Consider the following 14,376-nt stretch of genomic DNA (forward strand, 5'->3'; position numbering starts at 1 on the left):
CATTACTATATAGTCGTCATATGCACGACATGGCCTATATTCAGTATTGTAACAGTAACTTTGTTATTGATAAGAAATCACGTTCCCTCGCTATCTCCGTTGCATCAAAGCCCTGATTATTCCTTGTAGTTAAATCTACCATACACCGTGACAGTACATATTTCACAATGTCTTCATCTCCTTGTACACAGGCCAAATGAAGGACATTGTCACCATCACTATTTACTACTGAAGGATCTGCTCCACTGTCTAGTAGCAATTCAAACACACCGAATGTACTTTGCCTTGCTGCTAAAAGCAGGGGTGTCATCCCTTTCGACCCTCTACAGTTTATATCGACAACGTGTAGCTTGAGGATATGCTTCACTATTTCCTGATTTTCTCCCATAGAGGCGAAATGAAGGATGCTGTTACCATCATTATCTACTGCTGAAAGATTCGCTCCACCCTCTAGTAGCAATTTAAACACGCCATATGTACTGTACTCTACTGATACCAGCAGTGGTGTTTTCCCTTTATCTCCTCTACAGTTTATGTCCAGAGTGTGTAACTTGAGGACATGCTTCACTATCTCCTCACGGTCTCCCTTACAGGCCACATGAAGGATATTGTCACCATTTCTATTAACTGCTGAAGGATCAGCTCCACTCTCCATTAACAATTCAAACACATTGTATGAATCGTATTCTGCTGCTAACAGCAGTGGTGTCCTCCCTTTCGATCCTCTACAGTTTATGTTCAGAGAGTGTAGCTTCAGGACCTGCTTCACTATCTCCTCATCCCCTCTCATACAGGCCAAATGAAGGGCGTTGTCACCATCTCTATTTACTAAAGAAGGATCTGCTCCGCTTTCCAGTAGCAACTGAAACACATTGCGTGGCTGATATTTTACTGCTAACAGTAGTGGTGTCATCTCATTAAATCTACAGTTTATATCCACAATGTGTAACCTGAGGATACGCTTGACTATCTCCACATTTGTTCCCTCACAGGCCAAATGAAGGATGTTCTTACCACAATTTCCAAATCCTGACAGGTCAGCACTTTTTTTCACCAGACTATCAAATACTTTTCTTTTCGCACGCCATGCTGCCAGCATCACTGGTGTCAATCCACCACGGCCTTTTCTATTTATATTCACACTGTTTCGCATCAGGATATAATTCACTATCTTAACATTTCCTCCTCGACAAGCCCAATGAAGGATGTTGTCACCATCCTCGTCAATTACTGACAGATCAGCTCCTTTCCTCACCAGACCATCAAATACTTCTCCTTTCGCACACCATGCTGCATGCATCACTGGTGTCTCTCCACCACTGTTTTTTGCATTTATATCCACAATGTTTTGCATCAGGATATAATTGACTATCTTAACATGTCCTCCTCGACAAGCCAAATGAAGGATATTGTCTCCATCTCCGTCAGTTACTGACAGATCAGCTTCTTTTTTCACGAGAATATCAAATGCTTCGTGTTTTGCATAATATGCCGCAATCAGTACTGGTGTCATTTCTTCATCCCCTTTACAATTTATATCCACAATGTTTTGCATCAGGATATAAGTCACTATCTTAGGATTTCCTCCTCCACAAGCCGAATGAAGGATATTGTCATCATTATTGTCAATTACTGACAGATCAGCTCCTTTCCTCACCAGAATGTCAAATACTTCTCTTTCCCCACTATTTGCTGCAAGCATCACTGGTGTCTCTCCACCACTGTTTTTTGCATTTATATCCACAATGTTTTGCATCAGGATATAATTGACTATCTTAACATGTCCTCCTCGACAAGCCAAATGAAGGATATTGTCTCCATCCTCGTCAATTACTGACAGATCACCTCCTCTTTTCACGAGAATATCAAATGCTTCTTTTTTTCCATGATCTGCCGCAATCAGTACTGGTGTCATTTCTTCATCCCCTTTGCAATTTATATCCACAATGTTTCGCATGAGGATATAAGTCACTATATTAACATTTCCTCCTCGACAAGCCCAATGAAGGATGTTGTCACCATCCTCGTCAATTACTGACAGATCAGCTCCGTTTTTGACAAGAACATCAAATAGTTCTCTTTTCCCATGATATGCTGCAAGTAGAACTGGAGTCATTTTTTCACAATCTTTACTATTTAAGTCCACACTGGTTTGGTTCAGAACATACTTCACTGTTTCCACATGTCCTCCAATGCAGGAAAGATGGAGACTGTTTCTACTTTTCTGATTCACTGCTAAAGTATTAGCACCTTTTTCTATCAATAACCGAAACACATCTATTTTCCCATGATATGCGGCTAACAACAATGGTGTCATGTTATTTTCATCGCTGCCATTAATGTCAACAATGTTTTGTGTGATGATATAGTTCACAATCTTCACACTTCCTCCTCGACAGGCCCAATGAAGAACATTTCTGTTTGTACTATCCTTTGTGAAGGTGTCAGCTCCTCTCTCTATCAGAAAGTGAAACACAAGTTTGTTCCCATAACCAGCTGCCAACAACAATGGTGCAATGCTCTTGTCATCTGTACTGTTTATATACAGAACATTATGCTTTAGGACATATTTCACTATATCTACATTTCCTCCCTGACAGGATACATGAAGGATATTTTCACCATCATCATCCTCTTTTGATATATCAGCTCCTATTTTCATAAGGAAAGAAAACACGTCCTTCTTCCCAAACATCGCTGCTGACATCAAAGGTGTTGTCCCGGTTCTTCCCCTACTTTCAATGTCTATGATTTTCTGCGAGTGGATGTACTTCACTATCCCCAGATTTCCCTCCATACAGGCGACGTGTAAGATATTGTTATCCTCATCGTCTAATAGGGTCAAGTTTGCCCCTTTCTCCACAAGTAATTCCAGCAATGCCCTGTGTCCTGCTACTGCCGCTATCATCGCTGGCGTCCTGCCAGCTTGTCCTCTCGAGTTGACGTTGGCAGGATCATGAGACAACAAGTATTTAACTTGATGCAAGTCTCCTATTCTGCAGGCATCAATAAGTGTAGTGTTAACGTAGGCCCGGTTATGTGTTTGATGATGTTCATCTGAAAGTAACGATGAAAACATGACACAGTTTTCATTTTTAGACCCATGTTAATTTAACCCATTACCCTCCACGCACCCAAAAGTGCTGTACATCTATAGAGTTTGCTGAGCTGAAACAGAGTTATACAGGGATTCAATAGTTATTTGAGTGAGTGAGTGAGTAAGTTAATATTCAACGTCATATCGGGAATATTGCAACCATATCGTGACGAGAACGATTCATTATAAAAATACAAATGAATTAATAGCACCTATATTGTAAAAACTGTCAACGAAGGACAGAAAACTAACTAGAATATCACTGAGTAATGTAATGTAAAACTAGTGATTAGACCTAAATCAGTGGATGTATAAAGGACAATGCAATATAAAAATGAGCTATACGTTGCCAGAACGGAAGGTAGATCACCATACTAAGAACCATTGGGACTTACAGAACATTTACTTCCCGCATGGACCCTAACTGGATTTACCTCATCCCCTCAACTAATGTAAAACTTATATTTACATCAAATGTTTTGGGACTTATGTACCCTGTCAGGAGAACAATTATTTTACGGTACTTCCGCCTTCTTTGAGGGTACAGCCACTAACGAATTGAGTTACTAATGAAATATTCCGATTTTAAAATATTTATCTATTTACAGTTGAGTTAACAAATGTAATTCCTTAAAAAATACAAGAATTAAAAGAGGACTAATATTGCTAAAAAGATCCTTCATCGTTCGTGAATATTGATCCCTTGTGATGGAATATTCAACACAGTCAGGCAGGATATGCTTGACTGTGATTCTTTCATCTCAAGGGATGCAAAACGGAGAATCCTCTCCTTTAAGCAAATATTTATGTGTATATCTTCAGTGGCAAATGCGACATCGTCGCATGATGATCTCTTCAAATCTTGTCTGACAACCCAAGTAGGTGTAGCCAATATAGGGTTTTATAGCATGTAATTTATTGATGTCTAGAATAGATTATTCATTGTTTATGTTTAGGGCGTTCTCTTCCTGTGTAAAACAATATTATTGGTATACATGAGTTTCTGTATTCGTGATTTTTTCTGATAGACAGGACAGAATTTTGATGAGGAGAAGTACTCGCCGTGGCAGTTAGCAGACCTAATGGCATCTGTACAGGTAGTGCCTTCATGATCTTTACTGCAACGGGAGCAAGTTGGGGACTTAGTACACGACCTGGCTCCATGCCCAAACCTTTGACAGTATACACATCCACTCCGATGTTGAAATAACTAGCCTTAATTGATGATGGTACTTTGGGAAGTATAAACGTGCGATCACGGATGACACCTTTACACGAAGTTAGATATTTGTGAACAGAGACAGTATTTCAGTAATGCAAAATGATCTGCTTTGTGGAGATTAATTGACTGTTGATGTAGTGAACATTCTACAAGTAGAGATCCATTTCTGAGACGCGTTACATTCTTGACATCTCCACGAACCCCTTCATCAGCCTTGGACACAACAAAAGGTTTAATCTTCAGAGGTGCTCCATCAACTCCATTAACCACCGGAAACCGAGCCACCACCTCGTGGTGGGTGCTGGGTAATGCCAAGAGCTCGCCATCACCCCCGTAGTGAACTCGGGGGGATATTTGGTCCACCAACCCGTTTGCCGTGGGTTGCAGCCCTGTGTCGGTGAAGGAAGGGATCCTGGTGGTTGAGGGCAATAAGGGCCTGCAATCGTGTTCCTCTTGCTCAATACACCACTTTGGCCCTAACTTCGCCTAGACGGGTGGTCGAATGGGCCCGGTTCGACCAATCGGCTGGTCATGCCAAGCCCTGTGCATGGAGTATATATATATATATATGTCATTGCACAAACTTTTTAGGTCTTTCCAAATCAAATCTTAGTTGGTATTCTGGTCAAGGTATCATTCGAGATAGAGACCGATTGCTTGATGATATGTCGGAACTTGACATCAGATCTGAAAAGAAGGATCAAGGTGTAGTCTGTGTCAAGCACTTTTCAACTCGGAGAAACAGTGAAACCATCTAAACGAACTCGTATCTGTTTACTGTTTCATGTCCTAATGCTCCCAAATCAGTGAAGGCAGGTACTGTAACATTCCAGTTGATACCTACATCCCCAACCCTCTAAGGTGTTTTAAATGCCAGAAATATGGACACGGTGTAAATACCTGCACATTGTCTCTTGTGTGTGCTCACTGTGGTGAGAAGACACATACAAAAGAAGATTGTGACAGTGATTATAAAAAATGCACCAATTGCTCAGGCGACCATTCTTCATTTTCGAAACAGTCTCCAATTTGGAAAGAGCAAATGGAGATAAATAAAATAAAATTTACTCAAAATATTTCTTTTTCCGAGACCAAAAAACTGGTGAAGAGATCTGAACTTTCAGAAAGTTATGCTACAGTGGCAAAAACATCATCGGGGTCTAACTCTTAAACAACATCAACCACAGGCTGCCAAACTAATTTGGTAAATTGAGATTCTCCACAGCTTTTGTGTCCTGCTATATCATCACAGAGTGAGGAATCACTTCCTAGTCTTCTTCTGATCACAAATCATCATCTCAGCCACAGTCAAAGTGTCAATCGACAGCTGACAGTCAACAAACGGTGAAAAGTGGTAGAGCTCCTAAAGGGTCACAGAACAAAATGCAATTGTTCAATAAATACGGGTCTCTTGAAGACATGGACATTTCTGAAAACGTCCATTCTAGTGTGGTGATCTACCTTCACTTGTTGGCGATCTATAGTCTGTTTTTATTATGTATTGTCTAAATAGGGCTATTAGTTTTAACTTTCCATACTAGTTTTACTGAAAATTGTGATATGCTAGTTGTTTTACTGTCCTCCGTTGACAGATTTTTCCATATGCATATATTTAATTTAAATGTTCTCGTCACGATATGGCTGAGATATTGCCGATGTGACGTTAAACATTAACTCACTCACCCATTCTAGGGCACATAGCTTGTCGCCCTCCAAAAGAGTGCGGGGTAGATTCCCAATAAATTCCCCCAAAAGATAGTTTATTCCAATAATATTGTACAGTGGAACTGCAGAGGATTGAGGACTAATTTACATGAATTACAACCATTAGTCCAAGATTGTACACCTTCGGAGATATGTCTCCAAGAGACATATTTAAAACAAACAGATGCATTTGACACTTCATCAGTTTAATGCATATCATTAGCTTGCACCCCCGGGTGATTGGGCCACTGGCCGATAATCCATTCTAGTCAGACAAGACGTTCTTCAAAGCCCTGTTTCACTGAATACTAATCTGCAGGCTGTTGCAGTGAGAATTACTTTACATGTAGTGTTTACGCTACGCTCTCTGGTGTAGTGTAACTACAAACACTAAAGGTAAATTGTTGGAGGACTTTTGTTCTGAAATGAGTTATGTATTTATAATGATGGTTCCAACACATATTTACACCCTGGTACAGGGACTTATTCTGCTTTCGACTTGCCACTGACAAATTCAGAACAACTAAATGAATTCGAATGGACAGTCCACGATGACCTCTATGGAAGTGAGCATTTTCCTACTATATTAAAACCTGTAACTCCATCTGATGTTCCTCTATCATCAAGGTGGAATTTTAAAAAGGCTAACTGGGCTTTATATGAAACACTGTGTGGTGAAAATCTTAAACCTGAACGTTCTATTGACGTTCCTGATGCTATTAAATGTTTTTCTGATGAACTGAATTCCATAGCTGATGAGTGTATACCAAAGTCCTCTGCAGTTCCACATATTCGTAAACCATGGATCAGTGATGAACGCAAACAAGCTAGGAAGGCAAGACAAAAAGCAGGACCTTAATTCCGTTGACATCCTATGGTGCACAATTTAAATAAATTTAAAATTTTAAATGATAAAACGTGGCGTTCTTTTAAGCAGAACAGACGCCAATCTTGGCAAAATTATGTTTCCAAAATAAATTCTTGGACTTGGACACCATGTTCAAGGTATGGAACATGGTCCAGAAAATTAAAGGTAAAGGTACTAAATCTACTGTCCATCATCTTAAGCATAGAGATCAATTACTTACTGATAAATCAGATATTGCGAAGAAACTTCGCGAAACTCACGCTAAACATTCTCCCTCTTCTAATTATATACCTAAATTTCAGCAATATCAAAAACAACAAGAAAAGAAAACTATTAATGTCAATTCTGATAACGGGGAAAAGTATAGCGTAACGTTTTCTATTCATGAGTGAGTGAGTGAGTTAATATTTAACGTCACATCGGCAATATTTCAGCCATATCGTGACGAGAACAGATTGAGAATTGAAATGGGAAATGTGCATACTATAAAAAAAACTGTCGTTAAAGGACAGTAAAACAACTAGAATATCACAGCTACGGATAAAACTAGTGTGGAACGGTAAAACTGATAGAACTATTTGGACAAGACAAGATAAAACACGGGCTATACACATCACCAGCAGCTGAAGGTAGATCACCATGCCAGGGTCCATGGGGACTTACAGTACCTTTCCTACCTGCATGGACCCTGGCTGGATTTACACCAGCGCTTCAGACACTGGCGATGATAGGACGATTTAGCCAGAATTTAAAACAACAAACACACTACGACTAAAAAGTATGGTTGAGCAAAATCGACTTTGAAAGTTTTTGGGACTTACGTACCCTCTTCGAAGGACAATAATTTTACGCTACTTCAACCTCCCTCGAGGGCACAGCCACTAACGATTGCAGTTGCTAATTTACAATACCATGCGTAAAAGATATATTATCTATGTACAAAACATATTCAGAATTTATGTAGCAATTCTATTTCCTTTAAAAATTCAATTATTAAATGATGATTAACGTTATAAAAAAGATCCTTTACAGTTTTCTCATTGAAATATTTATCCCTTGTGATGGCAAAATCAACACAATCGAGCAGGATATGCTTGACAGTGATTCTCTCATCACAAGGGATACAAAACGGAGGATCCTCACCTTTTAACAAGTGTTCGTGAGTATATCGCGTATGACCAATGCGACATCGTCGTATAACAACCTCTTCAAATCTGGACTGACAACCCAAGTGGGTATAACCGATATAGGGCTTTATTTCATGTAATTTATTGATACCTACTTGAGTGTCCCACTTCTTTTGCATTAGATCACGGATATATGATCTGAATAATCTGAATAGGGTATGAGAAGTGGTGTCACAGATTTGTTGAGTGCTACCTTGGCAGCACGATCGGCCATTGTGTTACCAGAGATTCCAACATGGCTGGGTAACCAACAGAAGACGATGTCATATTGGCCAGTAGCAAGTTCATTATACAATTCAACAATGTCAGCTAAAAGTGGATGCTGAGAAGATACATTTTTAATAGCCTGGAGGCATGAAAGAGAGTCTGAATAAATGATATATTGTTTATATTTAAAGTGTTTTTTTAATATAGTTTAGAGCTGTTAATATGGCATGTGCTTCTGCTGTAAAAATGGAACTGCTATTTGGTAATCTAGAAGATATTGTTCTGGATCCAATGACAGTAGCACAAGCAACTGCGCCACCATCCTTGGACCCATCTGTAAATAAGGATTTATATGTACTATACTTACTTTTTAATTGATTGTATTCCTGTTTGTATTGTAAGTCATTAGTTTCTGATTTTTTATATTTACTTAATGTAAGGTCAACTTGTGGTTTAACCAGTTGCCAAGGAGGAGAAGAAAACAAGCGAGAAGGAGCTATATTATCCAGCTCAATGCCAGCAGCAGAAAGAAAAGGTTTAACTCTCAGTCCAAGAGTCGGAACAAGAGAAGACATCTTATTGTACAAATCCCCATACGGGGGATTGAAGACACAGTTATATGCAGGATTGGACTTATTTGAATACAGTTTAGTGAGATACTGTAAAGATAATTTAATACGACGGTGGCCAAGAGAAGGTTCGTCTTCTTCAAGGTATAGACTGTCAACAGGAGAAGTTCGGAATGATCCAAGACAAAGTCTTATACCTTGATGGTGAACAGAAATTAAAAGTTTAAGGTTGCTTTTACAGGCTCCACCATATACAATGGAGCCATAATCAAGTTTTGACCGGATCAGTGATCGATAAAGTTGCAGGAGGGTAGCTTGGTCCCCTCCCCATTTAGAATTTGAAACGACTTTCAACAAGTGAAGTGCCTTCAGGCATTTAGTTTTGAGGGATTTGATATGTGGTAGAAACGTTAAATGTGAGTCAAAAATTAATCCCAAGAACTTGGCCTCCTTTACAATTTTGATGGGAGTGCCATCTAGAGATAGTTCTGGGTCCTTATGTGGCTTATATGTTCTGCAAAAATGTATACAATTAGTTTTGGACTTCGAAAATTTGAAGCCGTTTTCCAGACACCATTTATTTATTTTGTTTAAACACAACTGCAGTTGCCGTTCAATAGTATGCATATTTTTACCTCGGCAAGAAATATTAAAATCATCCACAAATAACGGTCCATCTATTGAATCGTTTAAAACTTTTGATGAACTGTTGATCTTGATGCTAAAAAGAGTGACAGATAAAATACTGCCTTGTGGAACACCCTGATCCTGATTGTAATGATCAGACAGGGTAGAACCGACACGGACCTGGAATTGTCTGTCATTTAAAAAGTTGGCAATAAATTGAGGCAAACGACATCGCAAACCAAAGTCATGTAAATCCCTCAAAATACCATGTTTCCAGGTTGTGTCATATGCTTTTTCAAGATCAAAAAAGATGTTGTTTATTAATTAGTGCGTTTTTAACAAATGATTCCAGTCGCACTAAGTGATCGACAGTACTTCTGTTTTTACGGAAACCACATTGTATATCTGCAATAAGGTTATTGGTTTCCAAGTACCAAACAAGCCGATTATTTATCATGCGTTCCATGGTCTTGCAAACACAGCTAGTTAGTGAAATAGGTCGATAATTGGACGGATCCGTATGATCACGTCCAGGTTTAGGTACTGGTACTACTATGGCGTCACGCCATGAGGGAGGAAAGTTACCCGATGTCCAAATATCATGAAAAATATTGAGAAGAGTTTCTAGGCAGGATTCTGGTAAGTGCTTCAGGAGTTGATAATGTATGATATAAGCTCCAGTAGCAGTGTCATGAGCTTGATCAAGAGCAGTATGGAGTTCATGAATCGAAAAAGTTTCATTATAATCTTCCCCATTATCAGAATTGAAATTAATAGTTTTCTTTTCTTGTTGTTTTTGATATTGGTGAGGAAGAGGAAGAGTGTTAAGCAAGAGTTTCGCCTAGTGTATTAGCAATATCTGATTTATCAGTAAGCAATTGATCTCCATGTTTAAGATGATGGACAGTAGATTTAGTACCTGTACCTTTGATTTTCTGGACCATGTTCCATACCTTGGACATGGGTGTCCGAGAATTTATTTTGGATACATAATGTTGCCAAGATTGGCGTTTGTTCTGTTTAAAAGTACGCCGTGCTTTAGCATTTAAAATCTTAAATTTATTGAAATTATGCACCATAGGATTGCGACGGAAATAATGTTCTGCTTTTTTCCTTGCCTTCCTAGCTTGTTTGCACTCATCGTTGAACCATGGTTTTCTTATGTGTGGAACTGCAGAGCACTTTGGTATACACTCATCAGCAATGGAGTTAAGTTCTTCAGAAAAGCATTTAATAGCATCAGGAACGTAAATAAAACGTTCAGGTTTAAGTTTTTCAGCACACAGTGTTTCATATAAAGCCCAGTTAGCCTTTTTAAAATTTCGTCTTGATGATGGAGGAACATCGGATGGAGTTACAGATTTTAATACAGTAGGAAAATGGTCACTTCCACAGAGGTCATCGTGGACTGACCATTCAAATTCATTTAGTAGTTCTGAATTTGTCAATGACAAGTCAAGAGCAGAATAGGTCCCTGTCCCAGGGTGTAAATATGTGTTGGAACCATCATTATAAATACATAAATCATTGTCAGAACAAAATTCCTCCAACAATTTACCTTTAGTGTTTGTAGTTACACTACCCCAGAGTGGGTTGTGTCCATTTAAATCTCCCATTATAATACAGGGCTTCGGGAGTTGGTCATATAGAGCTTGAAGATCAGTTTTAGTGAACGTCGAAGACGGAGAAATATAAAGAGAGCATAGCGTAAACGCTACATGTAAAGTAATTCTCACTGCAACAGCCTGCATATTAGTAATAAGTGGAACAGGGCTTTGAATAACGTTTTGTCTGACTAGAATGGATGATCCTCCAGTGGCCCTATCACCCGGAGGTGAAAAAGAATGATATGTATTAAATTGACGAAGGTCAAATGTATCTGTTTGTTTTAAATATGTCTCTTGGAGACATATCGCTGAAGGTGTAAAATCTTGGACCAATAGCTGTAATTCATGTAAATTAGTCCTCAGTCCTCTGCAGTTCCACTGTACAATATTAGTGGAATAAAATATCTTTTGAGGGGATTTATTGGGGATCTACCCCGCACTCTTTTGGAGGGCGACAAGCTATGTGCCCTAGAATAGACGTTTTCAGAAACGTCCATATCTTCAAGAGACCCATATTTATTGAACAATTGAATTTTGTTCTGTGACCCTTTAGGAGCTCTGCCACTTTGTTGTTTTGAAGCATCAGGCTTAGGCTTCGGTTTACTTTTAACAGGTGGCTGACTATCAGCTGTCGATTGAGACTTTGAGTGTGACTGAGATGGTGATGATGATGATGTGTGATCTGAAGAAGACTTTGATGAAGGAGATATGGTCTTTTGTGTAGACTGAGCTGTGTCTGTCTGAGTAGACTGTTCTGAGATAGACTGTGGAGGATCAGGAGAGATAGACTCAGGAATATCTGAATTTACCCATGTCAGGTCGGTCTGACATGAGCTTGACGAAGTTAGTACTGGCGTAGTTGTTCCTTTTGATAAGGTTTCATATGTTTTTGTGACAGAGGCATAAGTTTCAGTGTGCTCAGTAGATTGTACAATCTTTCTTGCTTCAGCAAAACTGACGTTCCTGGAAAATTTGATTTTGTTAATTTCCATTTGCCTTTTCCAAATGGGACATTCTTTCGAGAAGGATGAATGGTTTCCTGAACAGTTTGCACATTTTTTGTGAATACTGTCACAATCTTCGGTTACATGTGTATTCTCAGCACAGTGAGCACATGTAACAGACAATGTGCAAGTATTAACACCATGTCCGTACTTTTGACACTTAAAGCAGCGCAGAGGATTTGGAATATATAAGTCAACATTCAGATTGCAGTAACCTGCTTTGATTGACTTTGGAGGTGTTGGAGCTGAAAATGAAAACAGATATGTGTTGGTTTGGACAGTCTCATTATTTCGCCGTGTTGTGAAACGTTTGACGAAAGATACTCCTTGATCTTTCATCTCGGACATTATGTCGAGCTCAGTCATGTCTGCTAGAAGACGCTCACGGTCTCGAACTATGCCTTTGCTTGTATTCAGTGTTCTGTGGGCAGAAACTAATACCGGGACTCCGACAAACATATCAGTTGATAATAGGTTGGTAGCTTGTTGTTTTCTGCTACATTCAATCAGCAGTGAACCTGATCGCAATCGTTTGATATCTTTCCAAATTTCATCAAATATGTCTAAAAGTACCTCAAGACATGAATCAGGCAAATGCTTCAAGAGCTGATAGTGAATATTATCAGCCCCTGTTGCTGTATCATGAGCTTGCACTAGAGCAGTTTGTAGTTCATGTAAGGAAAATACTTCGTTGTAGTCTTCACCATTGTCAGAGGTGAAATTATTGATTTTCTTTTCTTCTAACTTCTGGTACCTCTGGAATTCAGGAAGATAGTTTGATGAAGACGAATGTTTAGCTAATGTTTCACCAAGTTTGTTTGCAATGTCTGAAGCATCTTCCAAAATGTGATCTCCGTCTTTAAGGTGTTTAACGCTTGTTTTGGAACCCTTGCCCTTGATCCTTTGTACCATATTCCACACCTTTGATATAGGTGTGCGGGAGTTAATCTTGGAGAAATAGGCTCTCCATGACTTCCGTTTATTTTGCTTGAATGTACGTCGAGCTTTAGCTCTGGTTACTTTAACATTATTCAAATTATGTACAGTTGGATGTTTGCGAAAATATTTTTCCGCCTTCTTCCTGTTTTTCCTAACCTGTTTGCAATCGCCATCAAACAATGGCTTACGAATGCGTGGATGCACAGAGGACTTAGGAATCGTTTCGGTAGCTACAGTATGCAGTGTATCTGAAAACAATTGAATGGGGTCAGCAATATTCTGGAACGTTTCATGTTTGAGTTTCTCAGTACACAATGATGTGAATTTAGACCAGTTAGCCTTTGAAAAATTCCACCTTGATGAGGGTGGAACATCAGACGGGTTATTGACTGAGAGAAGTGTTGGGAAATGGTCACTTCCACATAAATCATCATGAACTGACCATGAAAATTCATTCAGAAGATCTGCATCTGTGAGTGTAACGTCCAAGGCAGAATAGCTACCTGTAGCAGGGTGTAAATATGTGTGTGTACCATCATTAAATATGCAGAGACTGTTGTCAGAAAGAAAATCTTCTATTATTTCCCCCTTGGTATTGATAACATTACTCCCTTATAAGGGATTATGTCCATTCAAATCACCCATGAGTGTGCAGGGATGAGGAAGCTGATCATACAGAGCTTGAAGGTCAGATTTCTGGAGGTTTGAAGATGGAGGGATATACAAAGAGCATAAAGTAAACGCAATGTGTAACGAAATCCGAACTGCAACAGCTTGAAGGTTAGTAGTGAGATCAACAGGGCTGTGTGTTATACCCTGCCTCACCGAGATAGAGGAGCCTCCAGTGGCTTTGTCACCCGGAGGAGAAAAGGAATGGTGAGAGCTGTACTGACGTAAGTCAAATTTATCAGTCTGCTTAAGATATGTTTCCTGGAAACAGAAAACTGATAGTTGAAAATCTTGTACTAATAATTGTATTTCATTTAAGTTGATCCTAAGGCCTCTGCAGTTCCACTGGATAAGTGTATTATTCATGTTACATTAGGTGGCAACACGGGCGATCTGTTCCTGGACCGTGGCGAATGACTTTTTTGGCGCACACGGTGGTGAGGAGTGACATCCATATCTTCCAGAAGTTGATATTTATTAAATATTTGTACCGGATTCCGTTGACTCTTTGGAACCCGATCTGACTTTTTTGAATAGTTCACTGTCTTGCTAGCATTCACGATAACAGGTGATGGTGGACGGGATTGTGATGCTGTTTGCGTGGAAGCAACAGTTTGCATTTCACACGTAGAATAAGTCTCAGTATTCACCCAAGTGATTTCAGTCTGGCATTCAA

General features: G+C 39.3%; 1 protein-coding gene across 1 annotated transcript in view; it reads right to left on the minus strand.

The window, feature by feature from the left end:
- LOC137259444 (serine/threonine-protein phosphatase 6 regulatory ankyrin repeat subunit B-like) overlaps positions 1-14,376 on the minus strand; it is an 89,969-nt gene that overhangs the window by 455 nt on the left and 75,138 nt on the right. The window contains exon 2 of the mRNA XM_067797100.1: positions 158-3,057. Within this exon, the coding sequence (XP_067653201.1) occupies positions 158-3,057 (2,900 nt within the window). The remainder of the gene's footprint in view (positions 1-157; positions 3,058-14,376) is intronic.

This window comes from Haliotis asinina, chromosome 13 (assembly GCF_037392515.1).
Source record: "Haliotis asinina isolate JCU_RB_2024 chromosome 13, JCU_Hal_asi_v2, whole genome shotgun sequence".
Classification (NCBI taxonomy): Eukaryota; Metazoa; Mollusca; class Gastropoda; order Lepetellida; family Haliotidae; genus Haliotis; species Haliotis asinina.